The sequence below is a fragment of the Balaenoptera acutorostrata genome, chromosome 19 (assembly GCF_949987535.1).
Source record: "Balaenoptera acutorostrata chromosome 19, mBalAcu1.1, whole genome shotgun sequence".
Classification (NCBI taxonomy): domain Eukaryota; kingdom Metazoa; phylum Chordata; class Mammalia; order Artiodactyla; family Balaenopteridae; genus Balaenoptera; species Balaenoptera acutorostrata.
Window position 1 is genome coordinate 1,790,753 of NC_080082.1, and position 23,189 is coordinate 1,813,941.

Below are 23,189 nucleotides of genomic sequence, written 5' to 3' on the forward strand. Positions count from 1 at the left end.
CTCACAGGCTCCGCCCCGCCACCAGCCCACAATGACCACGACTTCCTCCCAGCTCCCAGAGACACATGCTGGGCCCAGAGGAGCCTGATCGCCCAGGTTCCAAAGAACCCAGGCCCTGCGTACTGTGCTGAAGTGTCCCCCAGAATTCATGTCCGTTCCAGGACCTGGGAGCGTGACCTCCCTTGGACACAGGGTCCCTGCAGACATGATTAAGTAACTGCAGATGCAGTCACACTGGAGTGCAGTGCGCTCTAAGTGCAGGATGACTGCTGCCCTCAGGAGGAGAGGAGACACACAGACACACACAGGAGCAGACGGCCGCGTGACGACGGCCACGGAGACTGGAGCTACGCTGCTACAGCCCACGAAGGCCACAAGCTGTGGGCCTCCGCCAGAGGCAAGACACACTCATCCGCAGCCCTCCGAGGCAGCGTGGCCCTGCCGGCGCCGTGGCCTCAGCCTCGTGGCCCCAGACCCGGACAGGGCACCGTGTTGTCGGCGGAGCTCGGTACGGCAGCCCCGGGCCACTCAGGCAGCCCACCGCACGCGAGTGAAGCCCCGGCAGCAACACCGTCTGCCCCGGGGGACTGACCCGACGACAGTCCTCCGTGGACACGTGACTCCTCCATCTGTGCCCAAGCTGCTGGGGGGCTCGTGGGATCTCACCACGTCGGCGCCCCGCTCACAGACGTCTTCAAGGACCTGTCGACGCTGGGGAGCGCGTCCACCTCACCTCTGGTCTCATCAGATCAGCCAGGCGTGTCCCGCAGCCTAAGCAGACGCCTATGTGACCCACCGGTAAAACCCCTAAGAACTAAGGCTATAACATTCTCAATTCGAGGGGGAAAAAGGCAACTGCTACATTCTTAGGTCATATGCCTTATGAAAGCATGGCCAATTTTTTTGAAGTTACAATAATGATCTACTTTTGCACAGAGCACACAAGCTACACGGCTGCTTATCCAAATTTCTGGGAGGCCCGTCAACCCTTGGGAACCCTGAAGAAGGTGGCATACCGCACGACTTCTCTCTCCCTCAGTAACCTTGTTCCCTTGCTAGAAGAAGTGCCTATGTGTTTCAAAATGCTGATTTTTTTCCCTTAAAAAAGAAAGGGAGGAAAATACTTCTGACAATCAGAAAAGAGAAATGTTAAGTCCAGCCTTGTCCACAGCAAGGTGGGCGTGGCTGGTGGTGGCAAATGTACATTCTCTGGGTCAGGAATTCCTCTATTTTAAGGACACCCACAGGCTTCCCCTGCCTGAAAAAGAAACTGTAGGGACTTCCCTGGCGGTCCAGTGGTTAAGATTCCGCGCTTCCAATGCAGAAGGCACGGGTTCAATCACTGGCTGGGGACCTAAGATCCCACATGCTGCACGGCGAGACCAAAAACTCAGAAAAAAAAAAAAAAAAAAAGAAAAAACTGTACGCTAAATGTACAGGGCAATTTGGGCTGCTTACACACAGCAGCTGTCCGCACGGCTCCCAGCCAGCCCCCAGACACCCCCCACCCTTCTCCCAGGCACAGGAGCCTCCGAGAGAACACAGGCAGGCCGGCCTCGCACCAAAACACTCTCCAGCCCACCGCTGGCTCCACTGTAAGCACGACCACCCGGCTTGTAACTCAGGAGCTCGGGGCAGTAAACCTACCACCCGCTGCCTAGAGAACCGGTGACCCCTGCAACACGCAGCAGCCATGGCGGCCCCCAGGTGACCCTCAGGCCAAGCCTGACATTCCGGCTCAGGTCTCCAGAAGCCCTGGCATCAGCCGGCGCGCTGTGAGGGTCCCGGCTGGCACCGTGCTCTAGAGCGGGGACGCTGCCTGCCACGAAAGCAACATTCTTTTGGAACACGGTCACGCCCATCGGTCCGCGTTGTGAGAATGGCTGCTTTCAGAGCCAGGTAGGCACGACCCAGGCCTCACAAAGCCTAGAACACGGACGGCAAAGTCCTTACGCACCTGTCAGTTGGCCCGGGCTCTGCCCACCGTGCCCGGCTTTCTTCCCCTCCGAGGGCTGACCTCAGCATGTCCCACGGGTGGGTTCTCAGGAGCCACCCCACATGATTCCCAGGCTCCGAGACACACATGGGGACTCGGAATGGCCGGGGCCATGAGCTGGGGACCAGGAGGATGAGCCCCCTGGGGTGAGGCAGGGACCAGACGCCCTGCTGAGTACCTGTCAGGAAAACCTGCAGCCAGACCACACCCCAGCTTCCACCAAGGTCGGCGTGCAGACGCAGGAAAGACCTGTCCGCCCTGTGCGTGAAGGCTCCTGGAGAGCTCCTCTCCCTGCTTCTCACCGCCCCTCACCCAAAGGCCCGGGCATCGCCGTCAGAGCTCTGTGTGAGGACCCAGCTCCCCCGGGCAGGATGGCACGCCTTCTCTACTGTGAGATGGTGAACGCTGGGTCATCTGTTTTCCCTTCTGTCTTGCTAACTTAGATTTAAATTTCACGCCAGCCGCAGCGGCTCTCCAGCACCAGGTTTTTCAGACGTGGCCACCTAACCCTTCTGCCGGAAGCCTACTTGCTTCTTTCGTGTCTTTGTCGTAAGCCGTGTCGAACACCTTCTGGGTCGGGCGGGCTCTCAGGTGAGATCAGGCCAGCGGGTGCTGGCGAGCAGGAAGCGGGCATGCCGCACCCCTTCCAGATGTCACCCAGACGACGCCGTCACGACAGACTCCAGCCTGCGCCACCCTCACAGCACACGGGGGATCCAGCTCAGCATGACGAGGTCCCCGGCCACCACCAGCGAGGGCAGCCCAGAACCCCAGCCCTCTGGGACAGGGACGAGGCGGGTGGGCTGCCTGTGCCCCTGGGAAGCCCGGGAGAGGCCGCTGTCAACGGAGGGTAGGGAAGGCTCGGCTCTACCCCTCCTCCCTCCTCGAGGGCGGCCCCAGGTCAGGGGAGGCCAGGGTCTGAAAGGCCCCCACTCCCCGGTGTCTTTGCCGCAGGCCAGGCCCTGGGCAGCCCTTCCTAAAGGAGACGTTCGATCCACAAACTCCTCTCCTGGCTCCGTGACCAGATCCGACCCAGAGCCCCCTCCCCCTGACAGCATGGGTCCCGCAGCGCTGCACCCACCGCCAGCGGAGCCTTCCCACGACCGGGACGGGGGGGGGGGGGGGGCGGCAGACACAGGCGGCCGCACTTACAGCGGATGCCGTAGATGGTCAGGGGGTCGAGCTGCTTCTTGCCGTGCTTGCCCTGGCCCGAGAGGTTGGAGACGGCCTGCACCTCGCGGTGGAAGAGGTAGTCCAGCAGCGTGAGCGCCATCTTCTCGGCGGTGCGGCAGTTGGTGCTGATGTGCAGCATGTCGGAGGGGATGATAGCACAGCGCACCCGCATCTCGGGGTTGTTCTCGTCCCCCAGCCACGTCCCGTTCGGGTAGTCCTCTGCAAGAGAGAGGGGTCTCGGTGAGCTCCAGCGACTCCCCCCGCTCTCTCTGCCTCCAGCGAGGCAGCCCGGGGCGTTCACAGGACAGGCGGGGGCCCACAGAGAGAAAGAGGGCAGCTGGCGCTCCTCCCGCCCAGGCGGAGAGGCGGGAGACCCCCTGTCTGCAAGCCCACCGGCACCCCGCCGGCTCCGTCTGGGATGAGGGACGATTTCGGAGGCACAGAGTGGGCACTGGGCTTCCCGGCTACACCCTGACCAAGTGGGCCAGCGCCCCCCGCCCAGCCTCCCTCTCTGTCACAGCCTGCCAGGAGCTGCAGGATTGACCGTGTGTGTGAAAGGGCTTGACGGTTGTCACACAAACATCAACTTTAAAAAGCCTTATCCTTTGGCAAAAGGAAACTCCACTTATGATCACAAATCAAGAGAACTCTTGACTCTGCTTGGACACCTGGCCGCTTTCCAAACGCTCCCTTCTGATCCTAACGTGGAGGCAAGTTAAGGTGTGAGAGGCGGCCCCTGAAAGCACCAGCGCTGGGGCGGGGGTGGGGGGTGGCGGCGATAAGGGGGAGAGTTAGAACCTCTAAGAGGGACCCAGCTTCCTGCCGAGGCCAGCGGGCCTTTAAGTCGTGTCCCAGCCAGGGTCATCACTGTTTTAAGATTTCTCAGGCGATTTGTTTTGAAATGTCCTGACATTTACATTCTGGCCTCTATGCGCAAAGAAGGCCCCACAGAGGGCAACCAGCCCCGCCTGGCTTTGCCGCAGGCCTGGAGCAGAGCACGAGGCCCAGAGGCCAGCCGGTCTGTGACTCGCACCCCCTGCCCTGCCACGCCACAGGCAGCCGCTCCCGGCCGGGCTCCTGAGTCACACGACGTCCTCCGACGCCAGGCGAGGCTCTGCAACCCCGTCAGGACGACCGCGTCACCACGGGGCCGGGGCGGCTGCTGGAAGGGCCGGGGAGGCTGAGCTCCTGACTTTAGCTAAGGACAGAAAACAAATCACAAACCTGATTTTTGGAACTCGGAATAAGAGATAGGTCAGAAGAATCATTTCTCAGGAACACGGATGGTTTAGAAGTGAAGAGGGAGAGCTACGAGCACAGGCTCGGATACGTGCAGTTTTCTCGCCAGCAGCCACCTATTACGTTTACCTGCCTACAGGAAAGCTAGTGGACACGTGATCTAAACGTGGATGGGAAGCGACTTCTAGAGGCGCTCTCAGTCATCCCTGGAATGCCAAGAAGGCTCCAACTCCTGGGGAGTTTATTAGTTTACCTACAGATACTGGGCAACTCTATGCCTGGCACTGGGTCTAGTGCTCAGGATCTAAACCCTCAGCGAGTGTAGAATCACAGGCTTAATTACACCAAACAGAGTGGAAGGACCACCCTCCCTCCACCTGCGGCCATCAAGCCACCGAAGCAAGTAGAGGGAGGGACAGGGAGGGGAGTGGGAGGGGAGGGGAGGGGCAGGCCACTGCGGGAGGGGCGCCGTGTGGGGCACAAGGACAGTGGGCTGCGGGCTCCACCCCAACCGCCACGGGGCCAGAGAGCCTTGCGCTTTTCTCAGGAACAAGTATCATGAATTCTACAAGGCCGGCTCCCGCGTTTAGATAATATCTTTAAAGCAAAGTAAACGCTGGGCAGGAGCTCAGCATCCTTTTCCAAACCGTGAGTCAACGTCTCATCAAAGTGACGCTGAGCGTGCGTGGAGGTGGCGGGATGGCCGTTCCGTCCAAGAGGGAGGCCGGCTCGGCTTCTCCACCACTGACTCCAACGGAGAGCCGGCCTCCCCAGGGGCTGCCCGCACACGCGCCCCCTCCTCGGCTCCCCAGCCCCGGAAGCACCCTGTTCGCCAGAGCCCTCGCACATGCACCACGACAGAACCAGAGGCTGCGGGGCTGGGGGCTGGCGGGCAGGGACAGAGTCCTGCCAGCCCCCAGCAAGGGGCCTCGTCTCTCCGGCCGGGGCAAGGAGCGCCCCACCTGTCCAAGCCCCAGACCTGGCCCTACTGCTCCAACAGCGACGCACCAGAGAAAGGGCCACCCTCCTTGCAGACGCCACCCCGGACAGCCTCAGCCTCCCAGCTGCAGCGACAACCGAGAAAGGCGGGGCCGCGCCACGCCGTCCCACGCACACAGCGGGGGGCACACGTGGGTAAAGGCAGGCACTGTCAAACTGATCCAGGAGGAAGGAACGAAAAAGCGACCTCACCTATTAAACTTAATTCTTAGGAAGGCAAAACACCACGTTAAATGAATGAAAAAGTTCACAAAGGAAAGCCAAGCCTCATTTTTACGTAAAGAATAATCATCCTCAGACTGATCAGAAACTCCCCAGTCTTCATGGATGATCTCTGCGAGCCGTGCTGCAGACGAGAACATGGAAAGGGCCGGACGGGCTCAGTGAGGAAGCGACCGGCTGGCCACCGTGAGCGGGAGGGGGCGCGTAGCCACTGGGACGGGCTCCGCGGGCCCGCAAGGGCTGTTTCCTCGCCCAGCTCCCCGCTGACACGTGGCCACGGACGAACGCCCAGCCCCAGAGCTGGCAGACGGGCCTCCAGGAGTATTACCAGGACATTCTGGAGGAGGAAAGATGGCATTTTAAATTCTTACAGGAGTTATTATTTCAGGGAATACTGCTCCCCCCAAAAAATAAATTAGTCTAAAAATTAACTATTTTCCCTCCCTATCACTCCAGAAAATAATGGCTTAAACACCTCTGGTAACATAGGGAACTGTCCAGAAAGTTTCTTTCAAACACCTCAAAATTTTGGAAGGCATTTTATAACCTGTCTACAACCTAACTTCCTTCATGCTGTGAGTCTCAGGTGTGTGGTCATCTGACCAGCAAGAAGCCCGAGCTAGGCAGACAAGAAACACAGCCTGCAGCACGTCTGACCGACACAGCCACTGCCGTGGGAACAGGGGGCCCCTCCGGGGGCAGGGAGGACCAGGGCTGCACGGTCACCATCGAGGCACTCCCGGGAGACGGCAGCACCTCCGTGCTCCCTGGCCCAGACTCTCGGGCGCACAATCCTCACCCAGGTGCGCGGGCCACACCTGCTGACTCAGCCCCAAGGCACCTCTGACCGGACCCGAGAGCCCGAGCCCAGCCCGGGCCCAGCTTCGCACCAGTGACAATGAATCATGTCTTTTAAATATAAAACAAGACGGAGCACCTGCCCACATAAATATTTGAGAAATCTGAGAAATTCGCCTTTTGACAATTCAGAAAGGATATATTTATTTTACTAAAATAGCTTGGTCCAGTTTTGGCATCTGAAACAATAGATTCTAGTGGCTTTATTTAAAAACTACCAGTTGGGTTATAAGAAAAATAAACTTGCTTTCTATTCCAATCATTTAAATCTTTAATTAAATTAACTGACATTTCTAAAAAACCTATTCAAAGAAAAACCTTCAGCAGTAGCTTGAACTTTCTTACCAAACAGTTCAGAATACAAATATTTCTTTTGAGGGTCTATTTTAGTTCTAGGAAAATGAAACGAACAGGAGAAAGCCCCAAGATGAAAAGGATGACCACAGTCTCAGGGTCGCCAGCTTGACAAAGAGAAAAAGCAGCTACCTGTGTCATGCCTCCCCTGCTCCCCACCCGTTGACACGGGTACATGCACGCACACACATGCACAGGCACACGTCCCGAGGTAGTTGATGCACACACCAGCACGCCCACTGACACCAGGGAGCCTTGGTTCCGAGCCACTCGGCCGGGCCCGGGCCTAGGCGTGGGCGTCCCTCTCTCCCAAGTATGGAGCTAATCGCGTGGGGCAAAGACAAGACAGTATCTACTCCGCGCCTCCTACGTGCCAGGACTTCACATGCCTTACCGCAACTCAGGGACTCTGAGAAAACGCGGCACAAGGCGTCACCACTCCGCCAAAGCAAAGGGCACACTGCGAGCCCTCCGACAGCAGCCTGCACGCCCTGCACACGTCTCGTGCAGGCTGGGAGGTCGCCAGGCACTCCAAATGCCACCCGGGACCAAGCCCAACCCAGCGGCCGGGCTCTCTCCAAAGACGCCGCTGTTCCGTCCAGGGGGCCCCAGAAGCCTCTGAGTCCTGTGCGGGCAGCTGTGATGGAGGGAAGGGCCCCCAGGATGGGCCACTCGGACACTTGCTGCCTCGGCTCCCAGACGCCCCGGGCGCCGGTCCCCCTCAGCGGTCACTCACAACAGGCTCGGTCTCTGCAGCCACGAGAGGGGACCACCAGGGAGGCGTTTCAGTCTCCACCCAAGGGATGGTGACGACGCAGGCTCTGGGGTGAACGGGGTGTCCACACACGGCCCAGGGGTCACATGAGGTCAGGTCCTCGAGGCCGGCTCCAGCACCTCCGGGCCAGCCTCCGAGGACACCTCGTGCGCCCGAGCAGGGATCAGGCTGAGTTTCCATCGGGCTTTTCTAAAGGCTGCCCAAGCTGGTTACAAACTTCTCCACGTGTGAGGTGCGGGCTGGGGGTGGGGGGGACCAAGCAGCCCCGGGAAGGGGCTCAAGGAGGCTTTCCAGAACAGGCCCTGTGGGCCACCTCCCAGCATGGATCACACTCCGTCCTTAGAAGCTGTCGCCTGTTTCTGAGCCCTTCTGAATTAAGGTGTTTACACCCTGACTGTGAGCCTCGTTCAAGGGTGATACCTGCAGTGAATCGGTAACACTCCAACCAACCACAGAACCTGACAGCTTGCCTTCCTGGCTTTAGACACAGTAAACTATGTGCCTGTAGCCCAAGCACCTCTGCTTCTTTGGGACTGACATGACATCTTTAAGCTATGGACAGACTGACAATTTGGGGTTTTTAAACTGGGAATTCGAAAGGGTTAGGTTACATACAGGATAATGCTGTAGGGAAAGGGAAAACACAACGTCTCCGGCCCTGCAGCCGATTCCGTCCCCGAGGCTGGGCCCATCCCACAGAACCACGTGGCCACACCTCGGACGGAGCCCAGCCTCTCCCGGGGAATCCCGCCCGCTGAGCACAGTCATCATGAGCTCAACTGTGACGACAGCGGCAGTCCAAGGAACTTGGCGGAAAGAGCGGGAGCGCTGGGCAGAGACCGGGTGTCCCTATGCTGGGTCCCACGTGCCGACCCGAGACTCGGCGAGGGACGCTGTGACGCCACCCCCCAGCCACTCTTCTCTGATCTGGGATCAGGGACCATTCACTACGGGGTCCTGCACAGAGACCCACTGACGCTGTTACACTAATCCTCTTCCGTAACCCTGCTCTTGTCAGCAGCCAACTTATGGCGGCTGCTGAAATGCGTTTTAATGTTACCAAATACACAAAGAATTTATGCAGCGACTTCCCTGGCCGTCCAGTCGTTAAGACTTTGCCTTCCAATGCAGGGGGTGCAGGTACGATCTCTGGTCGGGGAGCTAAGATCCCACATGCCTCGCGGCCAAAAAACCAAAACATAAAACAAAACCAATATTGTAACAAATTCAATAAAGACTTTAAAAATGGTCCACATCAAAACAAAGCTTTAAAAAAAGAAAGAATTTGTGTTAAGAAAAGTTCATGTAAAATAAATTATGTGAACAAGTTCTCAAGAAATGTTTCTGGCTCAATTTCCTCCTCAGCACACGTACAGCTGCAGTTTCGTGAACACAGCTATTTGTACTGATCTTGTTTCGTAGCCCACAGCCCAGCAACACCCCCCTGCTGTGCCCGACAACCCTCCCGAATCACCTGCTCCTCCCAGACTTTATCGCCCTGCCCTGCCCCCCACCCCAGCACATCACAGATATGCGCGTATAAATCATTTCACTGACTCGGGGCTTTGCAACATACACAAGGCTGATTTCTGACAATAATTCAATTATAACAGAAGTACTTCCCTATTAAAGGCAAGTACCAAACATTTTACATGCAGGATTCGTCAAGTTCTGTGAGAATTATCAAATGCATAAACAGCAGGAATTTAAACTCTTTATTAAGAATCTAACTAAATCCCTTCATTAATGAACAGATCCCACTTTTGGTCCATTTTGGCTTATTTGTTTCTCTGACTCAGTTCACCAGCTTAATCTTTGAACGATGAACCCCCACACACTTTCAGTACTTACCAAAGGTCGGGGTAAACGAAGACCTTGTGCCCGGGAAGAGAAGGGCAAGAGCTAAGAAAGAAGCCTACGGCTCACTGCTTCCCACAGTCAGCGTTTCTCTGATCCAAATGGAGGTGGTGTCGTGACAGCCAGAACTGCCGATTAACGCACGGGTAAATCCCCTGGCACCTCTGCAGTATAAGAAAGATCTGCTAGGGGACGGCATGCCAATCCGCGCAGACAATGCGGACTTCTTAAGAAATAGCCATTCTGAAACTCTGTGGTTCTCTGCAATCAGGCACAGAAATACTTTTATAAGAAGAGAAGAACATCTGTCTATGTGCAGCCCTGGGCTCTTATCAGGAAGTAAGACGACTCCACCGAAGGCCGAGCCTCCAGCCCTTCAGCGCCTACATCTTATCCCCATTTCTCTGATAGGAACTAGCTGACTGGACGCTCCCCAGTCGAGCAAGCTATTCTGGTCCCAGGAGGACGCGGGAGGGAAGCAGCGAATCCGACTCTCAGTGCTGCATAAATGTCACAGGATGTTGGCCACGTGACGCCACTACAGGCCAGTGCGAGACGTTCGCAGATTAGCTCTTTTGCCCACATTTACGTGCACACACCGGCGGTCTCTGTTCCATCTTCCCAAACCCCGTGCCAACCGAGGTAGCTCAACCTGACATTCTCAGGACATAGAACTGCGGGGTGGGGGTGGGGGGTGGGGAGGGACACCTTCCCCAGGACAGTGACAGCAAGCTTGCACTCAGACACACAGAAAACCTGTACTTTTTCCCTACAGATCTTAATACTAATAAGCTCAAATTTTGACCCCTTTTTGTAAGCTCACATTAGAGTCAGTCTGCAGTCCCCCCTGAAATATATTTCACATTAATCAGATCACATTAGGGAATACAAACTTAAAAGATGACATTTTTTGTTCTTATGATAACCCCAGACTCCCCCCAAATTATCCAATGTCATGTTTCAGAGCTGAGGCCGTTTAAACCAAACAAACTAGGCCTAAAGTACACAGCCAGACCTACAGGAGTACTTACCCAAAATCCACATGGAAAAAGAATAAGAACAATTAGCTTTCTCTGCAATTGTTGCAGATGTAATTTTCATTCGATATCCACTAAGATGAAGTCAGCAGCACCCCTCTTTTCCTCAAGTCTAATGAGTAAAGAGACTAGCTGCCCTGACCCAGCAATTCCACTCCCAGGTATCAGCCCAAGAAAAATGAAAACACACACAAAAACCTACCCATAAACGTTCAGAGCAGCACTGTTTGTGACAGTCAGAAAGTGGGAACAACGCCAGCGTCCATCGATGGGTGACGGATAAACAAAGTGTGGCCTATCTACACACTTAGACGGGACGCCATCTGGCCATAAAGAGGAATGAAGGACTGGTGCACATACAAAGGGAGGGCACCACGTGCTTCCACTCGTATGAAACGTCCACAACAGGCAACCCCACAGACAGGAAGCAGATCAGAGGTGGCAGGGCTGGAGGCTGGAGCATGGGGGTACTGCTGTGGCGTCTCTTTGGGGTGGTAAAAATACCCTGCAATTAGATAGGGGTGACATGCACGCTCTGTGAATGGACTTAAAGCCCACCGGCACGTCTGCTTTAAAATGGTCAGTTTTATGGAATGGAAATTAGACCTCAATTTTTTTTCTAAGTTGCCCAATTTGCTTTTCTCTGTGCCCTGCTCTGCCATCTCAACCCTAGCAACTTTTGTTAGAGGTGAATGACGTTTTAAGGAAAATGTTTTCCATGCTTCAGATGTGGTAACAAGTCTAACGGGAAAATCTTCGTAGAAAAATCTATACTGTGCTCTTAGGAAAAATCAATGACTCAGACGGAGAAGCAGAAACACCTCTCCGCCCTTCCTAGTTAACAAGTTATAGGCTTGAGGACTCGGTGACACGATGCTACATCTGCCCGAGTCCCCTCCCCTCTCTCTGCGCTGTTTTGGGAAACATCGACTCAGCCCTCGAGAGAAGGACAAAGCTGCCAGGTGGCAGGAACCCTCTGGAGGGCATGCCAGGCCGCCGCCCGGACCCAGAGCCAGGTGAGAGTGGACCCCAGACCCAGCAGGAGAGAGGACACTCCCCCTATATCACAGTGGGCAGGGGCAGCGTGGACTCAACCTGGACGTGCAGCCCCTCTGAGTCTGCGTGAGGCCCTCGTCAGAGACACACAGAGCTGTGGTCAGACAGGTGAGCCGACCGATAGCTCTCAAGTTACAGCTGTCCATCATCACGAAGCCTCCAGAACCAGATTCAATAAGCAAAACTGACTGAAAACGATTATGTAAATCTGTATTAACGTGGAGAGATTTCTACTATGCAATGGGGAAAAGCGAGTTACAAAATCGTAAACCTAGCGTGTATGTTAACGTAGAAAAAGCCCAGAAGATTTCTAGATATCTCTGGATGACGAATGTCTCCGGTTATTTGTACTGTCTTTGTCATCTTCATATCTTATCATCTTTCAAAAACAACATATATTACTTTTCTAAAAAGCAGGGAAAAAAATTACAGCTGACCGCAGAACAATATGGGGGGTTTCGACCCTCCATGTGGTCAGGGATCCACACGTAACTGCTAGTGGGCCCCCCGTGAACGCAGCGCCCCCATATTCACGGCCCCCCGTGTGCAGACCGTACAACGCTGTCACATCTACTAGTGAACAGGCCACGTGTCACGGACCCGCGCAGTCTCAGCCGGAGTTGCTCAGGAGCCGCGGCACACCCGTTACCATCCACGCGGAGGAGAGGAGCAGCGTCGAGGACGCACCTTCCGAGTTCAGGGTGATGAGGGTGACGTTGCTGCCGATGCTCTGACTTCCTGACTGTCCACAGTTGGAGACGGAGTCGCTGGCCTCGGACCCGCTCTCCCCGTCCTCATTGTGGCTGTCCTCCTGACCGGGCACCTTCACCACGATGGTGTTCTGCCGACGCCCGGGCACCGCGCTGCGCGGGAAACAGAGACACCAGCAGTGTGGTGAGAGCAGCACAGCAACACGCAGAGACGGTTCTGTACCCCGACGTTCTCCCCTTCACGTCTCAGAGAAGCTACCTCTGCACGCGCGCTGGGCCACCAGCCTTCCCTCAGCTCTTTCTACTCAGATTAATAGCAGGAAACAGTCTGTGGCTCCAAGAAACTGTATGAAACTTGAAACGTTTAAAAAAATGTTTACATCACGAAAGAAGTGAAATCACAACTCGCTGTGACTCAAGGCCTAGAACGCTGCCTTCTCATCACGGAGGTGACCCTACAAAATGCTGACGTCTGAATCAGGGTGAGAGTGAGGCCGTGTCAAAGGAAAGGCTGAGTGGGAGAAAGTATGCCTGCAGACCCAGACTGACTGCACCGATCCACTCCGTCCCGAGAGACGTCCTAGAAATGACCCGGCCTGTGAAGACGCAGCTCTCGCTCCCAACTAGCCCACCGACAGAAACCACTCGAGTGGGTTAAAAAAGCCAGTTGAGGATTTCCTGGGGGATAGCCTTACCACCACAGGGGACCCTGACACAGAACAGTAAGACGCTGCCAGGAAACCAGAACACCCGCCAGCTCCAAAAAGTGCTCCATTACCTGGAGACACGCTACCGCCTTCTGAATGACCTTTTCGACTTCCTTTGAGACGCTGCCGCGCATGGGGAAGGGGAAGTAGCGCGAGGTCCCTGCTTGCCGAGGCAAACCCTGGGGGGCTCCATCCTGGGGGCTGGACCTCGCTAAACGCTCCAGACCTGGCCACGACTCCGCCCTCGTGGGCACGAGGCACACGGACCCTCTGCTGCTCTGCCGGCCCACGGCCTCGGCCCGGAGCGTCCACGGCCGGGCTCCTGGGGGTCTGGGGCCCTGGGGAACCCGGGCTACAGCCAGGAAGAAGCGGGACCGGCTGCAGGAGGGCCTGTGAGACTCGCCGGGAAGCAGCGCGGTGAGGCCGACGCCGGCGGGGCGCCAGCACACGAGCGGTGACGGTGCCCTCCACGCACTCCCGCCTCTGACCCAGGATACAGGCAAAGCGTCTCCAAAGAAAAAGGAGTGGAAAAGGCACCACCTCGAAACACCTCCACCACTTCGCCAACCAGAGGGGGCGTCGCCGACCCGACATGCTCGGACAGACAGACAGACAGACAGACAGATGGGAGTGAGGTGAGAGGACGGGATTCGCGGACCGTGGTGAGCACACAGGGCACCTCCCGCCAGCACACGCGGCAGTGGACACAGGCCGGGCCGTCCTCCCCAGACCCTGGCCACGGAGAACCCCGGGCCCAACGACACGGGCGCCCCAGGACGCCGCCCTGTCCCCGGGGCCCCGGCAGTGGCGGTGAGAGGTGGGGTGTCGTGCTACTGACTTGCTAATGATATTTTCCAGGGGATCCGGCGCCCTGCCGCTCAGGGGGTCTTCCATCTTGGCTACAACGGCGTTCTGCCGATCACTGTTGAGAATTACTGTAGTCTGGGGGACGACGCTAGGGAACAAAAGAATCACAGAAAAAAGAAGACCTTAACACGACAGCGTTCATTGTCAGAGCACAGAGTCATCAAAAGGCAGCGCCCACGCCCCGAGCTCCAGAGGGGAGGCCCCGGCAGGGCTGCGCAACGTGCACAAGTGACACCGGGCAAAGGGCGAGCCGGGGGTGGGCTTCTTAATGGAGAGTGTCTAGCTCTGCTCCTTGCTGGCATTGTCAGGAGAGTCGGGTTAGGAATATTTACATCTTTACAGAGAAGAGACGGAGGTGTCACAGCTGTCACTGTGCAAGGTTTCTGAAGGATCAGGTCTGCATGAAAAACAGCTTGAGACTTACTCACTGCATCCGAGCGAATTCCCATCTGAAATCTAGGCTTTCGTGACCACTGTGCTTATCAGGTCCGTCCCAGGATGTGAGTGTCATGCACAGAAAGGGGCGAACACCCGCGGAGGGGCTGCGGGGCAACCGCCGGGCACTGACCTCTGGGTTCTGCTGGGCCAGTGCAGGAACCACAGCCAAGGGTCCGGGGACTTTGCGTCGAAGGAAAAGATGCTACAAAAGAATTGTGCCCCACCGGGGGCTCTTCCCGGAGGGAGACGTGTGTTTATTTATTTATTTATTTTTTGAGACACGTGTTTAAACACGCAGGAGCCAACGGCTCGTCTCTAGGCACAACAGTCGTCGAGATTTTTTGCTCATTAACCTTCCAGCCCTCAGCGCTTCCCGCCGTGCTTTGTGCAGAAAGAACAGGCACTCGAGATGTACAGCAGTGTTACCTGAGAGCAATGTCATGCCTGGATCTCACTCTCCAAAAACCAACTCGGGGAAACCCTGATTTTACAGGAGGAAAGCTCATGAACCCAAAAGCACCCATGAGAACCCAGCCCCCCGTCCCAGCCACACCCTGTTAAATGTCCCCAAAATCAGAGGCACAAATGGCACCGTTTCATGCTGAAGTGAACGGCAGGACCACAGGGTATTTTCCTAAAATAGAAGCATAATCACCTGCATTCCACTCAAAGGCATTATCATTTTCTCGGCCGTGCTACTTAATCATCAGTGACACCTGAAATAACCCACCAAATCCTGACCACCTACCCACAGGTCAGGCACCACAAGTGACCAGGTGGCCTCTGACTTGGTACCGAGGTCACACACAGGGTACCCACACAAAGGCGTTCCCTCTCACCCCGACAGGACATCACGATGGACATGAGCACAGTCAAGGTCTGAGATGTCTGCCGGAAATAAACAGGTTAAAATGGATTCACGCCAACATCCGGCAAAGTCGTTAGACTGAACATACCTCTGTTTCCTAAAGGACCTTAAGATCAAGGAAATGCTGGTCTGAGACAACCAGCTTCAAGCTGGAGCACAGGGAGCCCTGGGACGCCCGACTGTCGGGGGTCCCTAGGTGTACAGACCCCGCAGGGCCTCAATTCCCAGATGCCCTCCTTCCAGAACGTTCTATGTCCTAAAGATGATGCCCCAGGAGAGCACCTCTGGCCAATGTGGTTGTTCCCTTTCACAAAGCCTCCCTGCAATCATATTCAGGCACGCCGTCCATCCAGACGTAAGACAGCAGGCGCTCTGCGGGGGTCACTCCTTACCACTCGCCTCAAACGAAGCGCACGGAGGACCTACTTAGTGTTTCAGCTCACAGATAATCAAAGTAATCTGTGATGACAGACCACTAAGATTGCTGGCACACACCTGCAAGAAATGAGGACCTCCTTCATCTCCCACATATTTATCTATGTAAACAAAGTTTCTCAGAACTTCAAACTATAAAAACTGAAAACAGAAATGGAACCAACATTGAACCCTGCGTCATTTTAAGCGATAGATTACTCATAACCCTCCAGAGATTCAGGAATTAACTAACACTAAAGCCCCATCCATCTCAAGGGGAAATTCACAATACTGCATTGTTAAGAGTTAACTATAAAATGGTAATAATTTACCCTGTTTTGTTCAACTGTGTACTAAGAACCGTAATGAGACCTCAATCCAGAAGAGCTTTTTTTTTTTAACCCTCCAGGCCTCACGGTTACAGGAAATACATTTTTCAGCTTCAATTTCTATCCGTATTTCTGTTGCAAAGGAGTGTACCAGCCTGGTTGACAGGATAAAATTTTGTGAAGGAAATGAAATGGGAATGAAAGTTCAAAAAGCAAAAGGGACAATGTAAAATTGGACTGTCCAAAGCTTATTCATCAGGGGATTTTTTTTAATGGATGATGGTATTTAGATTATAACGGAAACATTTAAGTGGGCAATGAATCTGTTTTTAAATACCAATATTAATATTACAGAAAATACACCTTTCCACTAATGCAATTACGTCAACCTCAAATTGTACAACTTAATGTGTTGTTTTTCAAAAATTGTGGAACACCCACATCACATTAAGAAGACAGCAGTAGTCACCCTGAGCGTCCGTGCGGAGCAACTGTCACAGCACGTCAGGGTCCTGCCGAGGCCGAATCACAGCCCCAGGTACCCAGTCAGACGCGACTCTGAGTGCTGCTGGGAAGGGGCTCTGCAGATGTGATAGAAAGTCCCAGTTGGCTGATGTTAAATTACTCGAGAGGCAGATCACCCTGGGTGGGCCTGGCCTGATCGGGTGAGAGCTTTAAAAGGCAGTTTAGGGGCTTCCCTGGCGGTCCAGTGGTTAGGACTCTGCGCTTCCACTGCAGGGGGCACAGGATCGACCCCGGGTTGGGGAACTAAGATCTCACATGCTGTGTGACACGGCCAAACTAAATAAATAAATTAAATATTTTAAAAAATAATAATAAAAGGCAGTTTAGGCTTCCCCTGATCCTGGAGACTCCAAACAGCTCTTGCCCATGGGGTGCCACCTGGTGACGATGCCCCCTGCCTGTCCACCTGCCACACAGGCTGCGCACGTGCTTGGCGGCCTCCACAGCCGTGTGAGCCAATTCCGCGTGGGAAGCCCCTTAGAGTGGGTGCTGGCTGTCCCCACACACACCCCTCCCACTGGTTCTGCTCCCCTGGGAATCCCGTGTAAGGTGCAGCGTGACACCGAGGGCGGGAAAGCGACACTGGGACCCTGCTGGCACCGACCCCAGGCCTCGTTCAGATCGCACCGGTCTCCGCGTGTGCCTGTCGTGCTGCCCCCCAGACACGCCCACCCTCCCTCCCCGGCGCGTCCCCGCACCCACTAACCTGCTCCCCGTCTACCGCTCGGACGCTCGGAGGATGTCACAGAGATGGGAGCATAGGGCGTGTGACCTCGGAGACGCCTCTGCTGACACTTCCCAGGCGGCCAGGCCCGAGCATGTGCCTAGGGGCACACTCGCATGTTTAACCTTTCACCCAGACAGGGGCTTTCGGGGTGTTTGCAGGTTTGGTTATTACAAACAAAGCTGCCATGGACATTCGTGTGGAGGTTCTGTGTGAACATGAGTTTCCATTTCTCTGGGATAAGTGCCCAGGAATGTGCTTCCTGCACCACACGGTGAGGACATTTTAACTTCGAGAAATCCTTCCGATCTGTTTCCAGAGCTGCTGCCCCGTCTTACACGCCTACCAGCAGCGGCGAGAGGCCCGGGGTCTCCGCGCCCCGCTGGCATCTGGAGGGGTCCCTGTTGTGTCTAGCTGTCTCCTAGCCTCATTTCCCTTGCTGAGCGTCTTTTCACGTGCTTACTCACCATCCACCTCTCCTCTCTGGTAAAATAGCTGTTTCTGTTTTCTGCCAACTTTCGAATTGGATTGTTTGACTTTTCACTGTTGAGTTTTGAGAGGTCTTTATTCTAGACATTCCACTACTCCTTTATCAGATATGTGGTTTGCAAACAGTTTCTCCTGGTCGGTAGCTTGTCTTTTCAGCTCCTAACAGGTCTTTAAAGGAAAGTAAGTTTTTAATCTTGATTGAGTCCACTTTCTCTTTTATTTTTCGTGGATAGTGCTTTTGGTGTGACTGTCTCAGAAGCCTCTGCCTAGCCCCAGGTCCCAAAGGTTTTCTCCTGTGTCTCCATCCCAAAGTTTTACAGTTTTACATTTTATGTTGCAATCTGTGATCCATTTTAAATCAATTGCTGTTCAAGGTGTGAGGTTTCCACCGAGGTTCATTTCTTTCATTTTGCCTGTGGAAACTGCTCCCGCACCATTTGTTCAAAAAGCTGTCCTTCCTCCATCAAACTGCTTTTGCACCTTTGTCAAAATCTAGCCAGCATATTTGTGTAGGTCTATTTCTGGGCTCTCTATTCAGTTCCACTCATCAATTTATCTATTCCTCGGTCATTCTGGTTTTTAAAACTTTATGTGCTCAGTTCATTCTTTCACAATCTTAAACCATTATCTATACCTTTATTTAGAACTGAATGTCAGTTTTCAAAGTTCCTGTTAAATAAAAACTTAACCAAAAGGGAAAAGGGCAATGCCTAGACCCACAGACCATCCTGTTTTAATTCTAAGATGAGGCTAATGTGCGAGTTGAACACTCTTGCCTAATTCTAAGATTATGCTAGTTACACACAGCTGAACACTCCTGCCTAAGTACATTATCATTCACAAGTAAAGCACGCCCTACAGCTTGTGACCTGTGACCCCGTGCCGAGGGCTGCCCGCCCTGGCAGACAGTGACCGCGAGCGCAGGGCCCCCACCACCTCCGCGGGGCAGTCACGCGGGGGCCGCCCCCCTCAGGCAGGACTGCCCCAGGGCCCCGCGTGCAACAAAGCCTCAAAGCTGGAGCGGGCACCGTGGTACCTTCCCCGCGCAGACAGCCAACAGCCCGTGCAAGATCACACAGCTACTCAGTGGCAAAGGCAGGTTTGAGCCCAAAGTCCTCAAGCGGCAGAGCCAAAGTTCTTTACCAAAGTCAGTGAAGCCGGACCTGCACCCCACGACTCCCTGAGCGTCAGAATCTCCTGGGGAAGCGAGGGCCCGCCCGGAGAGCCTGGACTTCTCTTTTTTTAACAATTCCCCCAGGTGATCCTGATGGGTGCCCCTGGTTTAAAACAACACCAAGCACAAAATCCCCGCCCACTGCTCCCAGTAGCACCAGCTTCCCCCAGAGCCCACCCGGTCCAGCCCACTGTGCGATGTGACCTTCCGTCTGCTTTGTTCAGTGATGCATCCCGGCTGCCCAGATGAACGCCCAGGACACCGGCAAGCCTGTGTGTTCAAGGAGCAGCCTCAGATCTGAGGGGCAACCTCGGGCTCACTCGGCTGGTCCATACGGTGAAAAAAAAGAACAGAGCAGGCGCCCATAGACGCGAGGCCCAGAGCACAGCCCAGGATGCCGTCTACACTCAGTGCAACCTGCGTCCTGAGGGCTGACTGGGTGCGCCCAGCAGGCACCACGAGGCTGGCTGATGTCGGACGCTCAGTGAATGATGAGGGTTAGTGTTAGTGATTTCTCACCCTCCCGGGGTCGCTGAAGATCAAGGAACACTAAGCACTCACACGCGTCATCCCCTCACAGCAACCCTCGCTTACGATTTTTATTCTCCTTTGACTGATGAAGAAACTGATGCTTAGAAAGGGTAGAATCTGCCCAAGGTCTCATCACGTACAGGTGATGCAGCCTGGATTCAAAACCAAGAATCTCTCATGCCCTTTGCCACTTGTTGGTGGAGAACAGGAATAATCCTATTTCAACTACTGCTACCACTTACCCTTTCAGTGCTGGGGATTTTAATGGTTTTATTTTGATGGATTTAAAACCAAATATCTTCACCTTTCAGAGCTGTCCTGGGAAACATTTTCCAAGTTCACTTACAAAGTGGCCTTCAACTTCCCCTCAGTTTCAGGAAACTGCTTTGTGAGTAGGTCAGAACGCCCTGTGCTGCTGTCCTAAAACACCGACTCTTCTGCCCCTTGCTCATCAGTCCCACCATGTGACCATGGTTTGAATGGACACCGAGGCTGCCATCAGTGAACAAGCGGCCACGGGCGTGGCTCAGGGCGGGCGGGGGCAGGTCAGGCATGGGGTCAAACCCCACCAGCACTCCTTAGGCTCCCTGGTGGAACGGGGTCCCTTGGGAAAAGTCAGGTCTGTCCAAGCAGTACAGTCACCCCTTATTTCCAGTTTCCAAGGAGCAAGAAGAACGTCCACAAGCGCTGACTGTGAGTTCTCTGAGCAAAAGCTCACCCGGGAGAGACCCGCCGCCACCCACAGCAACGCGCCATGGACACCAAGATGCTCTAGGGCTGGCGCGTCCCGAGCGTCCACAAGTGGGCGTCCACACAGGCTGGGGGCACTGCCGTCTTAGGAGAAACTTCTAACCTTCCCAAGACAAGCCTAGGCGACTTAAAATGCCCAAAGGCGAGGCTGCGCGGCGGGGGGGCCGGGCCACGGTCTCTGCACCAACTCCCAGCCGGCAAAGCCAGCCTCCAGTGTGACCTGCGACCGCAACTGCGCACAGCACCGCGGTTCACAAGGAGCTGCCGCCTTCAGCCTGTGGTGAAAGGGACGCTCACGTACTGAGGTGTGGGCATCACTCTGGCCCACACCTGCGTCAGCTTGACTTTGCGGCCTAGCGGACACTCACTGTACATCTGCTTTAACCACTAAAGAAAAGGCCACAGTGCTCAGAAGCAGAGAGTGTCCATGCGAAAATACCACGAAATGTCCCCTCCCTGGAAGGCCGGTGCTGCTCCTCCTTCCATGGTAAGCGCCCCTTCCCAGGGGCCAAGGCCACGCCGGCTCGCTGTGTGCAGGCTGGTCTGTCCCGCGGGAACCCTGAAGGAGTGCGTGTGTCCCTGACCTGTCTGATGCTCCCTGTTCTGACAAGATATGAAACTGTGCTGAAAACCCTGCCTCTCTGGAGCAGTCTTCTGTGCTATAGTCCTTAGTTTCACTCACGTAAAACTCTTCTCTGTTCATATTATAGATTGTTTATTGATTATTTTCGTCAACACGTGAGTGAGGCAGTCAAGTCGGACATTATTTCTGCTCACTCAGTGATGCCCAGTTTTGTTTTCTGTGGTGGGGGAGGAGTTCCAGCCGAATATTAAAAAGTGTGTGGGGCTTCCCTGGTGGCTCAGTGGTTAAGAATCCGCCTGTCAATGCAGGAGACACGGGTTCGAGCCCTGGTCTGGGAAGATCCCACATGCCGCGTAGCAACTAAGCCCGCGTGCCACAACTACTGAGCCTGCGCTCTAGAGCCCGTGAGCCACAACTACTGAGCCTGCGCGCCACAACTACTGAGCCCGCATGCCACAACTACTGAGCCTGCACGCCACATCTACTGAGCCCACATGCCACAACTACTGAAGCCCACGCACCTACAGCCCGTGCTCCGCAACAAGAGAAGCCACCGCAGTGAGAAGCCTGCGCGCTGCAATGAAGAGGAGCCCCCGCTCGCCACAACTAGAGAAAGTCCACGTGCAGCAATGAAGACACAACGCAGCCAAAAATAAATAAATAAAATAAATCTTAAACAATAAATAAATACAAAAATAAAAATAAAAAGTGTGTGAAAGTGTTTGCCTCCCTCTCTCCTACCACTGAGCCTCACTACAGTATATCTGCTGACACTGATCCCTCTGCAATTCAAAATTGTCACTCATCCAGCTCAGTTTGGGAAGTGTGTATAATATTAATTTTCTGAGTTTCGTGTAACCCTCTACTGACAACCCTCTACTGACAGAAGCAAGCTCGCAAGAATCTCAAGTAATCCTCTTTTCTGCTTATGAGAATATGCCAGCAGGAGGGTAAGGCACATATCCTTGGCTTTCCACTTATAGTCCTGCCTCACATACAAGAACTGGGGTCCTAGTAAAATACGAAATTGTGTCCCACATATTGTACTTACAAAAAGAAAATTTTTTACTTTTTTACCAGGATCCTAGAGTTTCAATAAGAGCAAAAAAAGAGGGTCGGGGGGACACTCCTCAGTTAAACAATAAAACCAGATGCCCCGAGGTCTTCACACCTGAGAGGCAGGTAGGCTGGGGTCCACCATGACCCCCTGCCCCCTTTCATAGGTGCACCTGTTCTGGGAGATGCCGCACAGCCAGGCTCCATTTCCAGGTGCCTTCCACGCAAAGGTAGCCCCGGGACAAGTGCTCACGCATCCCAGAGGCCTTAGGGAGTAGGATGGAGGGCATGGGGCCTCAGATCCCTGCGGGCAGAGCAGTGGGAGGACCAGAAATGCCACTCGGCACCAAGAACATGAGCAGGAGGCACAAGTCTCAGGGGTCCTGGGCTGTGGCAGTTCACGTAATCCAGCCAACACCCAAGCATCTAAACAGTCACTAACACTTGTCTTAAAGGGTTTATTTCTCTAGCTTGCAGGTTAAAGATTAAAAAGTCATAAAAACCAGGATCCAAAAAAATACTCTTAGGGATAAGAATAAATTAGCATTAAAACTTTGTTTCCAATATCAAAGGGGATGAGCAAAATACAGTGTAAAACCAACTCCCCCAAAATAACCAACTGCACCAGAGAAATGGGGTAACCTGCTGCCACGAACGTCAAACCCCAGCTGCCTGGAGCCAACAGGGCCCAGAAGGCGTGGGATCCAACCCGCCCGCACCCCAAAGAAGCCACAGCGCCCAGGACAGGACTCTGCAAGTGCAAAGCCACAGCCCCGAGCCAGCAGAAGAGCCGTGCGTCCCTTCTTCTCCTTCCCGAGGAGCTGCAGAGACGCCTGCTCACAGAAAGGCAGGCCTGGGACTGGGGGACACCCCGGGCAGCCAGACCCTGGCGCCCACAGCTCCGACCCCAACGAAAGGAGAGAGGGCGCCTCTAGGACTGGGCAAGGGACGTCTTGCACAGCCCGAAAGGAAGCGCTCAAACCAAACAAAAGACCCACAAGGTGGGGGGGGGGGGTCAAAGGCCACGGGAGCCCCCGAAGAGCACTCCCGCCTGCCACAGCTGGAGCAGCGTGAGCCCCAGCGCCCGCCCTGAGCCCAGTGCCTGAGGGCCGGACGCTCCCGGGGAGGCAGAGCGAGACCGCGGCTCCCTGGGCGGGGCTGGCGCAGGGCCCGGGGAGGAGAGCGCCTGCGCAGAGGCCACGCCTGCCGCCGCTCAGCCCCGGGACCCGCCTCCACACCACACAGGCCACGCCGCGCTGCACCCCAGCAGAGGTGGTGGGAGGCCTTCACCTCTGCGACCGCCCTCCCCAAGCCACCAGGGGCACCCCACGAGACACCTGACCAGCGCACCCCAAAAAGCCATACAGACAAGGGGCTGAGTAAGTGCCACAGGCCAGGAGCCCGCGGAGACTCAGCAACTGAGTGTCACGTGGACCTACAGTGAAGAGAGAATATTAT

The 23,189-nt window shown here is 54.9% G+C and overlaps 1 protein-coding gene across 7 annotated transcripts in view; it reads right to left on the minus strand.

Moving 5' to 3' along the window:
- Positions 1 to 23,189, minus strand: part of BANP (BTG3 associated nuclear protein) — a 102,328-nt gene that overhangs the window by 38,033 nt on the left and 41,106 nt on the right. For 5 of the 7 annotated variants that reach the window (XM_057534474.1, XM_057534477.1, XM_057534473.1 and 2 more), the window contains 3 exons: positions 13,822 to 13,938; positions 12,254 to 12,429; positions 3,149 to 3,388 (listed from right to left, as the gene is read on the minus strand). In XM_057534474.1, the coding sequence (XP_057390457.1) occupies positions 3,149 to 3,388; positions 12,254 to 12,429; positions 13,822 to 13,938 (533 nt within the window). The remainder of the gene's footprint in view (positions 1 to 3,148; positions 3,389 to 12,253; positions 12,430 to 13,821; positions 13,939 to 23,189) is intronic. The other 2 variants (XM_057534479.1, XM_057534478.1) reach the window with 1 other exon arrangement.